General features: G+C 33.6%; 1 protein-coding gene across 2 annotated transcripts; it reads left to right on the forward strand.

Moving 5' to 3' along the window:
- Nucleotides 1-12160: 12160 nt before the first annotated feature.
- LOC112722624 (uncharacterized) lies at nucleotides 12161-15988 on the forward strand. 2 transcript variants are annotated; one of them, XM_072207288.1, is made up of 5 exons: nucleotides 12161-12654; nucleotides 13253-13291; nucleotides 13385-13790; nucleotides 14927-15237; nucleotides 15344-15988. In XM_072207288.1, exons 3-5 carry the CDS (start codon nucleotides 13413-13415, stop codon nucleotides 15450-15452), a joined length of 798 nt encoding a protein of 265 aa, XP_072063389.1. In that variant the 5' UTR covers nucleotides 12161-12654; nucleotides 13253-13291; nucleotides 13385-13412; the 3' UTR covers nucleotides 15453-15988. The 2 variants fall into 2 exon arrangements, with proteins under 2 accessions (XP_072063389.1, XP_025629503.1); XM_025773718.3 differs by having other exon boundaries at nucleotides 12528-12654; nucleotides 13253-13283.
- The last annotated feature ends 1725 nt before the right edge of the window (nucleotides 15989-17713 follow it).

The following is a 17713-nucleotide window of genomic DNA, read 5'->3' on the forward strand; positions in this document are numbered from 1 at the left end:
TGGGAAAGTCCAGTCATAGAACCCCCTTCCAAGACGTTTGAAATTGATGCTAAGGAGGGTGTACAACCTCCAAGGCATATCACATTTGAAGACTTAGAAGAGGTTGATCAAGAGATGGAGATTCAAGAAGAAGAAGCACAACCTCCCATGCCCTTGGAAAGCAATGAAGAGAAGATTGAATTGGAAGAAAGCCACCAAGAGGAAGAGGTTGAAATTGAAGAAGCTTGCAAAGAGGTGGTAATTATCAGAGAAGAGCACAAGGGAGTGGAGCTTGCAATTTCATTAAAAATACCTCCCCCTAAGTTGCCATCATCCTTCACAACATTCAAGTGGGTAAAATTCATATCCCATAGCTTTCTAATCCCACTTGAATATGGGCTACTGGAGACGGATGGTCAACTTAGAGCTCTTTGTGGCATTAAGAGAAAGAGAAAGATGGCCAGTGATAAGAATTGTCAAGCAAGGTTCAACATGGTTGTGTGCTCAAAGTTTGAATGCAAAGGTTGGTGTAAAGCTCAACTGAATGGGTCTAGGAAGTTGTTTGGCCGCTTACGTGAGAATTCAGACTGCTTACCATCCGGAGGGAACAATATTGCTCAACCAAAAGACGGGTGCAAAGGCAAGGTCTGGGACCCCGGAATCCATTCTATCAATCACCACTCTTGGGGCCTTGTCACTTGCTTTAACTTACTTGAAGGCTTTCTGCGCCTAGTTTGGGACCCCGAAGGTTACTGGAGATACAAACATTGGTGGAGATTCCTGGATGAGTTCAAGCACAAGCCACCATAACAGGAAGCTCACCAAATGTCCAACTTAAGGACTCTAACTAAAAGTGCTAGGTGGGAGACAAGCCACCATGGTATGATTGTTCATTTTTTCATTTTTATTTAGTTTTATTTGTTTTCTAGTTTTATTTTATTATATTGAACCTGGAGTTTTGCATCACATTCATATTAACACTGCATTCTTCATTTTTCAGATTAAAAAAAAAAAAAAAGCGAGCACGCGACGCGACCGCATCAGCGACGCGTCCGCGTCGCAAGGAGATGGGAGATAATATTAATATGAACAGAGAGTTTCGCAGGAGCAGCGCTGGAGGTGTGCCAATGGCACAATTCCACCCACGCGGACGCATGCCCCACGCGTCCGCGTCACCTGGGAATAATGGCCTCCCACGCGACCGCGTCACCCACACGGCCGTGCAACCTGAAAATCGACGTCAACCAGGTGCATGGCCGAAAGTTGAGCTGGAGTTGGGCTGGACTCGTGTTGGAAGCCCAAGCCTCACCACGCGAACGCGTGCCTCATGCGTCCGCGTCATATCCCCATGATGGCCATTCACGCGACCGCGTCAACTACGCGATCGCGTCACCCAGAATTTTGGCAAAAAGAGTTTTGAACAGAGAGTTGTGCGACCGCGAGGCTGCACTCGCGCCACTAGCACAAATCAAGTCACGCGATCGCGTGCCCCACGCATCCGCGTCACCCAACCTTATCGCGCACCACGCGACCGCGTCCCCCACGCGACCGCGTCGCCAGCGTCGAACAACCTATCCATATTAGTGCCAATTTTCTTATCTTCTCTTTTCTAATCCTAATTTCTTCCTTCTCTCTCCTTTCTCACTTTCTTTTTTTTCTTCTCATCCTTTTTCCCTCTCATTTTATTTTACTTCATTTATTTGCATATTTCATTCATTACATTATTCTCATTGGTGTTGGAGTTTTATTTGGATAAGTGCCTCATTTTATTTGAGCACGTGGCTACTCGGAGAAGAGATTTGACAATTGACATTTACTTACGGTTCTCATATACATTTGGATTACATTATTTTCATCCCTATTTTTAACTTGCACACCCAATGTATTTGAGATTATCATTCACAATTGTCATCATTACACATGCTCTTTAATTTGGCACATTTATGCTTGAGCTATGCTTTTCATGCCTATTATTTGCATGTTTTTATCCTCTTGCATCTAATTATTTTGAATTGCCCCTTTTGATCTTTATTGTTGTCTTTCCTACATGTTATAGGTACCATGTAGTTGGGCTATCATCTTTCCTTTGGCATTCCTTATCACTTGGAATTTTCTTGCTTCCAGTCTTAGTTTTCTATATTTTACACTCTTCCTTTTTCTTCCTCCTTAGGCATGGGTACCAAGAAAGAAAAAGAGAAGGTCACTGACAAGACACCAGCAAGGAAAGGAACCAAGAGATCTCCAACTAAGACACCTCCATCTACAAGCGTCAGTTGGAGCAACCCGTCCACCTGCACATCTCAGCATGCACCGAGGACGGTGCAATCTTTAAGTGTGGGGAGGTCGATACCAATCTCCATTGGTTAGTTATTTTCTGACTCAACACCAAAATTTTTATTTTATTTTCTTTGTTAATTGTTACATTTGCATATTTAATTGCATGTTTATTTGATTTTATGCATTTAGTTACTACTTGGTTGAAGTAATATTTTCTTTTTCAAAAATTTTTTTTTTAATATTTCACTAATTTAAATTGAAAAATTTTTTTGTGTTAAATTTGTTTGAAGTTGTATTTGAAACATGGTTTTTGAGCCAAAGAACACACAACCTGTGAGATTTGAGCTTATTTATATGGTAACATTATTTAACCATAGAAATTTTATTCCTGTGTGTTCCCTTCTCTATGATTGTAATCTTTACTTTGTTCCATTCTATATGTCCAATATTTAGTGTATTTACATGCTTGCATATGATTGAGGCCATTGTTTGATTTTAGCTCACTTATTCCAAAATTAGTCTACCTTTTACATCACCCTTGTTAGCCCCTTTGAGCTTTTAAATCCCTTCTATTTTATAACCACATTACTAGCCTTAAGTAGAAAAACAAAATAAGAATCCCAAGTTGAATCCTTTGTTAGCTTAAGATAGATATTGTGTAAAATTTAAGTGTGGAGAATTTTATGGGAACATGGGATGATATGAAAAAGTAGGGAATTAAATTGAATAAGTCATTTGAAAATTTGGGAAGCATGCTCATGTGAAATCAAAATAATTAAATTACCATATGCATTGAAGAAAAATATATTAAGTAATTAAATAAGGGGATACAAAATAAATAAATAAATAAATAAATAATAATAAAAAAAAGAAAGAGAGAGAAAAATGAAAAAAATATATATTACCCCAAATGCAAAATAAAAAGAATCAATGCACATGGGACAAAATTCAAAAATAAGTTTGATACATGAGCATGTAATACAAAAGTGGGAAAAATTTGGGTAGTTAGGTAAAGTATCTTAAAATTGTATAAAGTATGTATATGTTAGGTGAGATCTTAGACTAATCAAGGATTCACTTTACTAGCTCACTTAACCATATATATATCCTCACCTTTACCTTAGCCCCATTACAACCTTGAAAAGACCTCATGATGTTTGCATTGGTACATTAAATAATGTCGATTGGTTAGGTGAAGAACAAATTTTAGAGAGCATGACTAGGAAAGAATAGAGTGATTGACCCTAGACACTTGAGAGTTAGAGTGATATACACTACCAGTACGGGTTCAGTGCTTAATTCTATGTTTCCTGCTTTCATAAGCTATCTTCTTACAAGTTTACTTGCTTTTTATTGTATAATTTGAATTAGTGGAATTTGATTTATGTTTGTCTTGGAGAACTTATTTATTTTTAACCAAGTAAGTAAAAGCATTTAGCATGTAGTTGCATTCATAGGTTGCATTTCATACCATTCCTCTTCATTCCTTTATAGTTTCTCTTGAGCTTAGCATGAGGACATGTTTTTGTTTAAGTGTGGGGAGGTTGATAAACCACTATTTAATGGTTTATCTTGTGCTCAATTGAGTGGTTTCTATCTACTCTTTACCCACTTATTCATACTATTTGCATGGTTTTATATTTCCTTCCTAATTATGTGCTTTGATGGAAAACATGCTTCTTTGATCTTATATTTGCTAATATTAAATCCTCTCTTATTACCATTAGATGCCTTGATATGTGTGTTAAGTGATTTCAGAGATTACAGGGCAGGGATGGCTCAGAGGATGAAAAGGAAGCATGCAAAAGTGGAAGGAATACAAGAAGTCGGAGAAATTGCTAAGCTGTCCAGCCTGACCTCTTCGCACTCAAATGGCTATAACTTTAGCTATAGAGGTCCAAATGATGCGGTTCCAGTTGCGTTGGAAAGCTAACGTCCGGGGTTTCGATTTGATATGTAATATGCTATAGTTCCCCTGATGCTAGGTAACGCGACCGCGTGATCCATGCGGCCGCTCGCAGTGACGAAAAACCAGCGTGGCAAAATTCGAAACCAGCGAATTCTGGACTGTTTTTGACCCAGTTTGTTGCCCAGAAAACACATATTAGAGGCTATAAAGTGGGAGAATGCATCCATTCATAAAAAGCTTTTCAAAATTCATAATTTTAGGAGTAGATGTCATTTTTAGAGAGAGAGGTTCTCTCCTCTCTCTTAGGATTAGGATTTAGGATTTCTCTTAGTTTTAGGAGTGACTCTCAATCCCAGGTTTAATATTCCTTTTACTTTATATTTCTCTTTTACCTTCAGATACTCTAATGCTTTTATTTGTATTTGACTTATGTTGCCCAATTGGCTTATGAACTTCTCCATGTTAGATTTTACTACTTTGAATGTATTTTATTCGAGGTATTTTCAGATTTAATTTTGCTTTGCTTTATTTATATTGATGCTTTTTAATTTAGATATTTTCTTCCTTTTGGCTTTGGTTAAGTAATTGGTAACGCTTGAGCTGTCAAATAAAGGAGTGGTTGAAATTGAGAGTTGCTCCAATAACTCTAGTCTTTCCATCGAAATTGACTAGAACCTGAGGATTAAGCTAATTAATCCACTTGACTACCTTCATAGTAGAGGTTAACAAAGTGAGATTAAAATCCAAATTTCATCACAACTGATAAGGATAGGACCTCCAGTTCTAATACCTTGCCAAGAGTTTATTTTATAGTTATTTATTTTTATTATCATTCAACATACTGCTTCCTCACTTTCAAAACCCCAGTTTACAAAACTCATAACCAATAATAAGAACATACCTCCCTGCAATTCCTTGAGAAGACGACCCGAGGTTTGAATACTCGGTTATCAATTTCAAAGGGGTTTGTTACTTGTGACAACCAAAACGTTTGTACGAAGGAATTTTTGTCGGTTTAGAGACTATATCTACAACGCGACTGTTTTTATGATATTCTTTACTGGCAAAAATCCTAACGTCAAGTTACTATGGGGAAAGTAATCTAGAAATTGGAGTGGGATATTTGATAGTTCATTAGTTAGAATGCATGATAGAGAACAAGTGAATAATAGGTGTAATTATTATTCTTATTAACAGTTAAATTTCAGCTGGGTATTGTCTGCATTTCAAGCCTAAAGGCTTTTTTATTTGAGGGAGGGTATAAGAGACAAACTGCATCCACGTGCCTTAACCTAGCAACTTAGGCATTTTGGAGTGTTAATTTTTAGTATGTTCTCTAATTCATTTTCCCATTAAATGATATAGCAAAATGACAGAGCAATATTCTTTGTCAAATTCAGAAGGTGGTGGAAGGGTGTAAATATATTTTAGAAGGCCTATGTTTTGATTCCAGTACACGAGGAGTAAATTTTTTCCTTAGCAGTGAAACTTCATTTTGTAAGTTATTAAATTCTTGACTACGTGGAAGTTCTTTTGTGCTTTCTTTTGTTTTAGGTTATTATAGGAAGAAAATACAATTCTTGTGATAGGAAAAGCCCTCTAAGGTCAAGAAATATATATAATACTTGGGCTATAGTGTCACCTCATTTTACATTGACTTGAAACTACAACTATGGCTTGTTCGACTAAAATAAGGGGCTGATATGCTCTGTAGTTAGTTCTTCTTTGATATATTTTAAGTCTCTTCTGCCTTATAATATTTTCATATTAAAAGAAATAGTGGGAGAAGAAAAACTGGTAAGAAAAAACAAATGAAGAATGGGTTATTTAACTGTAAATTTTTATAGTTATGTTTTCTGTGCTACTATGAATGCACTTCATAGTTATCCCTATAATTATATTTTTAAGCCTATATTTACCTATAAACATGTTTTACATATAATTTTAACATATTGTAGGTTATAAATCTGGTGGCACTTATGATGACACGTGTATTTAGTTTAGACGTAGGAATGAAGATCCAATTTGCTGGTTCATGCCTGCACATTTTGCAGTAAAGTTATCCCTATAATATTTCTAAATTATTAGTTCATATTTTTGTCTAATAGTTTGAATGGATATACTAATTTAAAAGAAGTTCTTTTTTTTAGACTAAACCATGCTATGTACTCACACGAGTAAAGTGTATAATTAAATTAGCAGTTCAAAAATAGTTGTTAAATTGAAAACATCTTTTCATTTAACAATATTTATTTGTATGCAGTGATATGCTTTAAGCGACAAATATACACCGGCAGAGGTTATCTTTGATTTCCTTGGAGCATATATGTCACTGAAAATTAGCCACGTCATTAGGGTATGAGTGACCAATTTGTTTTTCATTAATGTACTATTATATTTTTTTAGTGTTTATAATGGTTTAAGGTTTATCGCAGGTGTTTATCCCTATCTGTGAGGAACTACATTGGTATTTGGTTATTGTTGACTTTACGAGTCGTCGCCTAATCATATTGGATTCACTGTCTTGTGTCGGAAAACATCAACAACGCAAAAGGAACGCAATTAAAGTGGTAATTATTTGTTCTAAATCAGTACTCAATGATTTAGAATCACTTAACAACTTAACAATTTAAATAACCATTTGTTGTAACTAGTACTCTTATTCAATTTAACTCATTTACAATTCACTTTTTTTTGTGTCATGAATTTACTCTTGTACAAGCAACTTATTTAGAAGCGATGTTAGATGATCATATTTTTAATGATAATAAGTCTAAAGTTATAGATTGCTCCACCTTTTGGCCTATCACACCTTTTGGCCTACCCACTCAAAAAAATAGATCGTAAGTCTAATATTTAATTTTTTCTCTTAAATATTATTACTTGTTCAATAGTTTATATCTTATATGGATACAATAACTATTTGTGGAATGCTTTATATCTTAGGCATGACAGTGGAGTTTGGGTGACCAATTGGATGAGAGAATGTACTTTACAAGATGATTTCAATATTCAGGTCATATTTATAACAAAGTATTTTTAACATAATTTTTTCAACACACTTCTAATTAGAATTATATTGTTGGTGCTCTAAGCAGATTAACGACTCCACACGAATGAGACTTGCCGTGGATATGGTTTTAGAGGAGTACAACGATTTGTATCTCGTAATACAAGAAAATGCTTGGCAATATAGGACCAAGGTGGAAGGGAGCATGAAGACATTTGGGAATGAGGAATTATCTTTTTAGATATTTTTAATATTTTTTTTGAAAGACAAATTACTAAGCTATGTTTCATTAGTTTTTACACTAATTTATCTTTCTATATATTACAATTTTATATTACTAGTTTCCTTTACTTTATCGGTTAATATAAATTATTCATAACCTATATATTTTATTTCCGTAAATAACGATGATATATATAGAGAAGAAAATGTGTTTCTATTTTCTTATTAAAAAACAGAGAAGGTGAGTGCAATATATATACAATTTATGTAAAATCTACTACTCATTAAATCTTTTAAAATCTATGAGATTTCTAATGACTAACAGAATTATGATGACTCACTATTTTTAGAATAATATATGAGAATAGAAACATGTGATGAAAAATAGTAGTAGAAAGGAAGGAAATGCTGATTATGTTTTTTGAGTTTGTTTTTGGATATATGAAGATAGTCGATTTAATATGCCCCCACAAGCTGAAGATGATATAGGTTAAGAATTTTCAATTTGAAAAGATTAGCATGAAACGATTGAGTGGAGGAAGATTTGATAAGGATGTCGGTCAATTGTCGAGAAAAAGGAACTGAAAGTAATTTCATCACACCCGCTTGAACTTTTTGTCAAACAAAATAACAATCGATCTTTGGATGTTTGAGAAGGATCCGCATTGCAACATTGTGGTGAGTTTGAAGGAGAAGCCATGATCTGACTAAGCTGCTGGGTTTGCAAATTGTTTGTTTCTCATCAGAAATTCCAACTTATCACTAAGACAATAATCAAATAAAGATAATTGGATAATGAGATCAAGGCATCATTACAGTACTAAGAACAAGCAAATTACAGAATGCCTCGTTGATTTTATGATTCCAAGAGATATTCCAGATCTTGATTCTTTCGTTTGTTTTGGTAAAAATAATAATCTGTTGGCCAGATTTTTTCTTGGATATACCAGATTGCTAATTCATATCACAAGATAACGTTAAACCCAGATATTTGAATAAAGATTTTTTCTTATATACAAGTCAATTGGAAATTTGATATTTATACTTATTTGAATTAAAAATCACTATAAAGATAATTTTTTCCTTGATATTTAATAAAAAGATAAATTAAAACTCCTAATTATAGACTGATAATTGACAAATAACAAAATAATTTGTTAAGATTAGCTTTGCTAATAACTAAAAATTCTATCTGAAATAGCATTTTTCTCATTGATTATATATGCATATAGTTTCCGTGAGCAGTTGAGCACCTAAATTTGGTTCCATTGAAACAATTTAAATCATAGTTCATTTAAACAAGAATAAGATATTCAATTAAGAAACTTTGCTTGGCTAGCTTAAAGGGGTTTAGCATGATCTCCAGCCACCATAAACTCATTTATTGATGGCCAAGTTGACCCTTATATTGACCACCTTCAAGCACCAACACTACTGAATGTTTCTAATGTTTGTGAAATCAAATTTAGTTTCAATTTAAATTTAAATGTCTCAAAAGTGATACAAAATAGCTTACTGAAAACAAATTATTGCTTTATAACTATACTGTGTCGAAACTATAATTTTAATCATTAAGGAAACTATATGGTATTAAAGAAATCCTCACAAAAGATATGGTAGGAAACTGATAAATAAAACAATGTTGCCTTCATCTATATTATTTGTATGACCCTCAAAATGATGAAGTGGTTTCATGAAGGAGGAGAAAATCATGATGATCATAGAAAAACTAACATGGCTTTATATCTACAGAAAGTGATCATATAAATTAGTAGACTTCCACATTTCATGGTTCTTCCTTCTTCAATTGCCTCTTGTATTCAGTCCAATCAATGCCTACAACACAAAGAACACACCATGATCAATCAAGTTTTTTCTCTGTGTGTTCTTTGTGTTGTAGGCATTGATTGGACTGAATACAAAAGGCAATTGAAGAATGCAGAGCAATGGAATGTGGAAGTCTACTAATTTATATGATCACTTTCTGTAGATATAAAGCCATGTTAGTTTTTCTATGATCATCATGATTTTCTCCTCCTTCATGAAACCACTTCATCATTTGCACTTGTATGGTGATCAATTGAATGTTTCCTTTAAAACTATCAAGAAAAAACATATTTAATAACAGAAGTTAAACATCATTAATACGTTATCAGCTATCAATCAAACCAGCAGCCAGTAAAGGGCATATTATTTTTAGAATAGAACAATTAAGAATATGATGATCTTAAACATCTAAACTCTACTTGCAAATAATTAAAAAATTATTGCCATACATGCACACAATGACATAAATACAGCTATGCATGTGCATAAAGATAATATATTACCTTAACCGAAATAGCCTCCTGAAGCTTCTTGTAGAAATATGTATTAAAAAAATGATACTTGGATAACGATCTATTTGCCAAAGATGCTTGCTGCTTCAAATATCTAGCAAAGTGAAAATGTCATAAGTAGAGATATTAAAAGCTAACATCATACTGCAGTATGGTTCAAGTTTTCAATTAGAGTCATCCAAAAGATCAAAAATAGCACATTGGTTTACGAATCAAAGCAATAGTAATGACAGGTAGAAAACTCCAGTAGAAAAAACTAGTGGAGCAATATCAAATTTCTTGGTGTTACACACACAAGGTCAAAAACAACACATTGGTTTAGGAATCAAAGCAATAGTAATGACAAGCAGACAACTCTGGTAGGAAAAATTAGTGGAGCAATATCAAATTTCTAGGTATTATATTTGGCTACACACACAGACAGACAACTGAACTTAAAGACTAAATAGTTTCAGTAGTAAAAAGAACTATAATTTATTCTATCAAATATGCAACGATTTTGCTCTATTCATATACATCTCCACCAAATCACATCCTATGAATATAGATTAACAAGAGAAAGAAAACACAAACTACATATTTCACTTCAAAATAAGGAGACAGGGAAACAGATTATCAACAAAGCATTTGCTATGCAGCCTAAAAATTGGAGAACATACAGAAGCAGGGCACGGCAGTGGCGGAGGCGTGGCGCGGCGGCGGAAGTAGGGCGTGAAAATTTGTAGCAGAGGAAGAGGATGAGGATGGCAGGAATTGAAGTTGGATGAAAATCCTAGCTGCTTCTCTTCTCTGAATGCCCCTGTATCTGAAATAAAAAAGAAAGGGGAGGGCATAGTTAGGATTTTCCAAGAACTCTAAGGGAAGGGGAGAGTGAGGGAAGAGTTAGGGAAGGAAAAAAAAGGCTTCAATCTGGTTGATGCTCTCCAAGAACTCTAATCTCTCTCAGTTTCTCGTACCCAAAAAAAGGGAAAGGAAGAAAAGTTAAAAACCAATAAATTGAGGGGTCAAAATATAATTAATAAATTTTCCAAACAAAATAGAGTATATTTTATAATTATTTTTATGAAGGTTAATGATACTCCTACAAAAATGTGGGAGTAAGGAATCCATGGCTCTAAAAATGATGTTGCAAAAAAAAAAGTAATTGTAGTATGAATATCTTTTAAAAAAATAGCATCAAACAAAAAATAAAATAAGATAACATTAAATGCTGATAATATTTGTATTCGTGATAATGACAGTAGAAAAGATAACGATAGTGATAAAGTATGATTACACACTAAAAATAGTAAAGGTAAGAGTGATAATGATGAGAATGAAAAAGGTGGTAGACTGGTAGTAGTAGTGGTCATAATTGATCATATTATTGAGATCACAAATAAAATTCCACAAAACTAATTTTAGTTACTATTTAACGGATTTTTCAATAAAGGATCGTATTATCCAAAAATAAAAAAGGTTGAGAATCCAAATATTTTTTTTGGGGCAAAAAACGCCTTGTCTATCATAAAAATGAATAAGGACGGGGTTGAATCTTTATTCTTAGACTAGTTCAAAGCTTTTCAATATGCACAAATATAACTAGAATAGAGTCTAAATAAAATAGTGTCAAAATCTAGAATTATATGTTCTTTGTCATTTTTAATTGTATTAAAATTAGTAAAATGACAATTAGATTTTCAAAGGTTTGACTTTAGACTAATTAGTATTTGAAGAAAAAAAAAGTATCAATTAAATCATTTACGATAGTAAATACTAGACATAGATGTTCTTCCGTCAATAAATAGTACGAAATGAAATGAAATTGCACATGTATTTTATTATTTACAGTGATGTGTGTTACATGAACATAAAAATGATGTAGTTTTAGACAATAAAACATTCATTATCTTTTGAGTTTTCATATAACTCTTATAAACTACTCTTTATTTACCACAAATCCTACCAAAACATGTGAAGTTTTTCTCGTAAAATTATTATATACATTTAGATATTTCATAAATAGACACGTCATAATAGTTAACAGTATATATAAGTATCATACTTAAGTTTTATATAATAAATAAATAAAAGGATATAATGTGTCTATCGTTTATTACTTTAAAAGATCAAATTAGTATTTTTTTTCAAAAATTAATTAGTACGAAGTTAAAATTTTTAGAAACCTAATTATCCCCTTACGATTAAATTCTTATTATACTTTTCTCTTACCATAATGTATTTAAATTTGACTAATTTGAATTAAATTAGACTAACTCTATGAAGGGATAAGATTTTTTTCCCTTTTATATATCCTTGAATGATAAGGATATTTTTTATGAGTTTTGATGTCACTTTGATTACACACTTTGGGCTAGGTTCAGTTATTCTAATTCAGATTTTAATTATTCTTTCCTAATAAAATAGGAATATTGTACTTCTCTTAATCTAACATTTTTTAAATATTATTATTTTGTAATATTAGATTTGATTGGAATCAGAATTTGAGGCTCTGAACCAAGTCCACCATCAATAATCAATATGATGATGATGATGAATATTAAGGAATGAAAGGTGGACCCAAAAATGGCTTTTATTTTTCTTCTCTAACAAGAAACTTTGCTGGCAATAGGTCTGGATGATGATATGCATCTCAATATCTCATGGTATGAACTCATTGAAGGAAATGGAAATATATCAATCTTCTTAGGGAATATCAATTACTACATCTTTATTCCATACATGTGACTTAGCTTTTGATTCACTCCCCCACTTTATTTTTAATTCCCAATGAAATCTATGCACACACAAGAAGACACCATCTTCATGTTCAAACTTGTATGGTCTCTCTTCCTAGTGCACACAGAACAGAAACATTGGAACAATGAAGAAACATTTATCAGACATGAGAATGTTTTTGCTAAGCGCACTAGTACCGGGTAATTAATTAGAACCACAATTCATTTTCTTTGATTATTTTCTTGTTCTTTGTGTTTGTTTATAATTTCTTTTTTTTTTTCATTTATTTTTAAAATAAGAGTTTTATTAATTTGTACACTAAGAAGTAAAAACATATATTAAGCATACTATAAAAAAAATTTATTATTATATTTTTAAAATATGTCCTTAGGAGACAAATTAGTTAAATCTTTATAATAATAATAATAATGAATAGTTTAACAAGTAGGACAACAACAAATCTCATCAAGTATACTAACATGGAAAGTTATTATACCATAAGTTCTGATAACACCCTTCACTCTCCGAATCAATGAATTTTGGTAAATCATTAATAAAAATCGAAACGAATCTCGGATGAGCCGTGTGCTAGGATTAAAGCTATCTAAATAATCTAGTGTTAGTTTAAGTTTAAGAAGATTGGATTTTTCTCTTTAAATTCAAAGGTTGATGCCCGCATGTAACTCTAAGATTTTCCTTTATTTGCACATGCATGATTGTGACTGAAAAGTCCATTCAATCTGCAGTTCTTCATTTTGCTCCTATGATTCTTACTCACTACACTGTGATTGTGATTAGGTTCTAATAGAAGTTGATTGAACTGATCAAGGTAACAAAGTAATTGACAATTTTAACTTTCATGGGTAAGTAGTCATTTTCACCATGCAATTTTTTTGTCTATGATCACCAGTCTTTCATTTTCAAATCCAGTGACAAAAGAACAAATCTGAGAAAGGTTATGGATTCAAAAGAGGGTCATGGATTTCTCATAAGGGAGTCTCCGGTACCGGGGCGGCGGGTGTGTTCATTGAATGAAGCAAAAATTGTTAAGGATTATGATGTGCCAGAGCTTGTTGTTTTTCTGTATGAGGATCATAAACAGTTTGTGAAGGATATTTGCATTGACAGAGGAGATTCAACAAAAGGAAAGTGTGTGTTAGGAGAATGTAGATTGGATCAAAACACACCATGTTTCTCTGGCTTCAAAAGTGATTCATCCAATTCAAGTAGATCAGAATTTACACCTACATGCATTAAGGATGTGAATGTGAACACAACTTATGAGAGTTCAAGTGAACACCCCACAAAGAGGAAGACGTCAGAGGCACTAGGAGAGGTTAGAAATGTTAATTCTTATGTTTGGACACTTAATCTCTTTGCTTAGGAAGAGTTTATTTTTAATGATATTGCCACCTAATAAGACTATAATTATTCTGATATTGGTATCTATGTCTTGTGTTCACTGATTTTGATGTTTTTGTCTTCTTTTTTTTTTTAATCATATGCCAAATATAACAGTTAGATAATGAGATATCCATGTGAAATAATATGTTAGCAGTTCAATTAGTCAGATTATGTACTTAAGTCTGTTTATTCGTTCTGTTTTTATAATATTTTTTCAATTCATGTGCTTGAATTTTAAAAATATGCAATTTGATTCCATAATGTTGTTAAACAGTGTAAAAAATACCTCTATTTTTCATAAAAGAATAATTTTAGTAGAAATAGGAGATTTATGTGCTTAGAATTAGAAGGCAGTCTACTGTACAAACATCCTGCATTAAAACAGGAACTACATTCAAATAAGATAATATAAATTGCTTAAATCCGTGACTTAAAGATCACAAAAAGACAACTCAACTATTGTTTCAGGCTCTTCTTCTAGTTTGGAATTATAACATATAAAATTCAAGTATTAACTTCATATTCTTGTTAAAGGTTGGTGTGTTTTCAGCTTGTACACGTGACCTAATGCATGTAAGTTTCTTAGGGAAAATGTTGAATAATGAGGAAAGAGCAATATTCATCAGATGGTTGCTATATATCGGACACAGAGCAAATTCTGCATTTCAAAGTGTTTCACTTCAGCTAACAATATTTTTCATAATTTCACATTCTGTAACATGATACTATAATTGAATAATATATTGATAAGGATAAATCATCCAAAGTTATAAACTCTGCAATAAGCTTCTGGCATAGATTTGTCATATGCTAAAATTCACAAATAAAAGAAATATTCTCCATCATCACACTCTACTTTTAAATCAAAACATTCAATGTTCAATGGTTTTGCTACTATCATATAGTAAATAGAAATTCAATATGGATTTGGCACCATTAAACAATCTAAAAATTCAGTTCATGAAGGACTAATAAAACAAACTCTACTTTAGTCATAAGAATTAATAAGGGTATCTCATGAACCAGTTGTTTTACATTGTTCTTCCCTCTGTCTTTCGAAATTCTTAGATTTTCCGAGACGATGAGTTTTCGAGATCTTTCAGTCTCAAGCATTGGCAGATGAATTCATTCTCAAGAACAATTAGCAGCAGAAAGGAGTATCCACATTATGCAGAGTATCAACAATTTCCTAAAGCCACAAACTTGTCTACTATTCCTCCTATAGGGAACTTACAAACACTAACAAGTTCAGGAAAAAGCTTTGATCTACAAACAGATAATGATCCAGATGAAACTTCTTGTGATACTTCAAAATCTGAAATGGCTTCTCATCAATCTAATGACAGCAGCATAAGCAGTAACTCATTCACTTTTCCCATGTAAATATATTCAGCTTTATCTTCTTTTTTTTTCAATGATTTAATTAGTTCCTCTTCCACAATGCAAATAACTTGATCATAGTTTTTGGCTTGTGCATGAAAACAGAATCTCCCCAGAATGGAAGGGAAGCCCTGTGAAGATGGTGAAAGCCGATAGAAGACTGCCGAGAAAGCGTCGATGGCGGAAGATATGCTTCCCCTGCTGCAAATTCTGAGCACTAACATTTGCGGCTAACAGAGTAAATTATATCAAATTGTGTGACATGCAGAAGATTTTGATTTGCCATGATATCATGGAATGCATGTGATAATGATAACAATTCCTTATGCCATATCATACTGATGAGTAAAATGACTCAATAGTCAAGTTTATGTTTTGAGATAATGACAACTCAAATCTTTTATCTACAAGATGTGGATTTGAGTTGGGAAGATTGTTTTTTACATTGAAGAAAATATAAAATAAATAATGAGTAAATAATCTTTTTGATACCTAATCATTTGTCCAAAAAGTCGTTATTCTCCACAATTCAAAAACTTTTAATTAGTCTCTGTCATCAAGGAATTGATCTAAACAATCTCTGTAAACAATGACCTGTTGAGATATCAGAAGCCGCTTAGACCAGTTACTTGGATGATTTGGAATCAATTAAGAATATTCAAATTGTGAAGAGGTACTATGTTCTTGAGACAAATGATCAGGACCGAAAAAGACATTTACTAGTGAATAAAAGAGTAAATGTTTATGCCATCCCCACATATTTGCTGAACTACTTATGCATCCTTAGTCTGAAAACAATGTTGCTGCAATTATCTGAGCTGAAAATTCATATTCTAAATTTTAAGACAATGTTGAAGAATGTATGCAGGACAATGAATATAATACAAGTAGAAGCTGGTCCAAATAAAATGCCAAAATAATAGTATTAGTCCGGTTTGGTTGACAAAAAAGGCACTTATTAGGATTACGGGTGTGGCACGAAAGTGAATATAAATGGCAAAGATCGTGGGAAATCTGATGGCACAATATCAAAGCATTTCTAAACATGCAACGTCATTACAATTCACAATCAATTATGATCATCATGCAATGCAATGCAAGTTGCAAGTTGCAAGTTGCAACAAACAACAAACTCTTTTCTTGGCCACTCAAACCTACTCTGACCTCACACATCAATCACCATGTACATTACACTGTATACATATGTATCATCATAACAAAGTTTTAATGGTTCACTTCAGCATCATAAAACAACACAGTGGATTTGAAACTGAATTGGGTAAGGGGGTGGGGAAGCAAAGACATTAATGCTGCACAGGAGAACAAGTTCAGACGTCAGAGGTTTGAATAGGGCAAGTTAAGCATTGAAAACTACACGCCAAGAGGAAAGAAGGACCACAAAATAAGAGAACGTAAACATGATATATGATAGATTACAATGACATCGTTTGATCTATATAGCCGTCCTCAATCGGATAAGACTTGCGGGTAACAAAAAGTGGCCATGTGGCTGGTTTTTGGGGGAGAAGGGGGGGGGGGTTTGTTAAGTGTGTGTAACATGGGTGGCGTCGCTATCTGCGCTGCTGTGTCACATTAAAAAAGGGTGACGATGTTGTTGTCCCTATGAGCTTAGCCTTAGTCCATGACCATGATCTCTTCTTCACCTCTTTTGGCAAATATTATGGGCTGCAACTTCAACTCAAGGGACCCCTCATCAACACAGTGGTGTAGGGTACCCTATGTTTATGTATGCTTTGCCCATTCCTTTGGACCACTTGGGTTCCAAATTTTTACAGCGTTGACGGCGGAATATTAATCTTTCAAAGATCCAAAAATAATTGTGATTCTTCGGATAAACCCAGATATTAAGAATTGACAGTTATTTAATTGGTCGGTGGCTGACTCGCTTGTATGGTGGTGCATCATTATCAAGGTGACTAGGCACGAATTGAAGATGGTAATAAGCTCCACTTTTTGGTGTTGAGTTTCTTCATTATAATGAAAGAGCTAGTTATGTGGAAGTGGAAAAAACAGTGTGGTGGGGAATGGGCCGGGATGATATCATAAAATGTGCAGCAGCATGGTAGTTTCTTTGGTTGCTGTGTCAGAAGTGCATAGTGCATAACACAAGCTCAGAGGTTTCTGGGGGGACCCCACAACCCACCCACCTGCATCATGAATAACCGCTTCTTCTTCCTCCTTCTTCTCCTCTCCTCTCCTTCCCACCCAGCACTCCATCATCTTATCCATCTACCCACTCCATCCATCATTCTAATTTGGAACTCGCTGCATGCCCCTCACACCAACACCGTAGTAATAACTTTAGCTAAAACCTACTACTACATGCTCTAATACAAGGAGGAGAATTTCATTACACACCAAACTATAACCGACTCTGATCTCATCTTAAACATCAAGGATTCTTCTCTTCTCACCCACTCCCACGTGTCCCTCTCTCTCTCACGCGCGCTCAAA

This window comes from Arachis hypogaea, chromosome 11, assembly GCF_003086295.3.
Source record: "Arachis hypogaea cultivar Tifrunner chromosome 11, arahy.Tifrunner.gnm2.J5K5, whole genome shotgun sequence".
Lineage (NCBI taxonomy): Eukaryota > Viridiplantae > Streptophyta > Magnoliopsida > Fabales > Fabaceae > Arachis > Arachis hypogaea.

Bases quoted from the DNA above. Each gene is read 5' to 3' on its own strand.
- LOC112722624 (XM_072207288.1), top strand. From the start codon at position 13,413: ATGGATTCAAAAGAGGGTCATGGATTTCTCATAAGGGAGTCTCCGGTA. The intron at 13,791-14,926 runs GTTAGAAATGTT...CGAAATTCTTAG, and splicing joins CGTCAGAGGCACTAGGAGAG to ATTTTCCGAGACGATGAGTT. The intron at 15,238-15,343 runs GTAAATATATTC...GCATGAAAACAG, and splicing joins AACTCATTCACTTTTCCCAT to AATCTCCCCAGAATGGAAGG.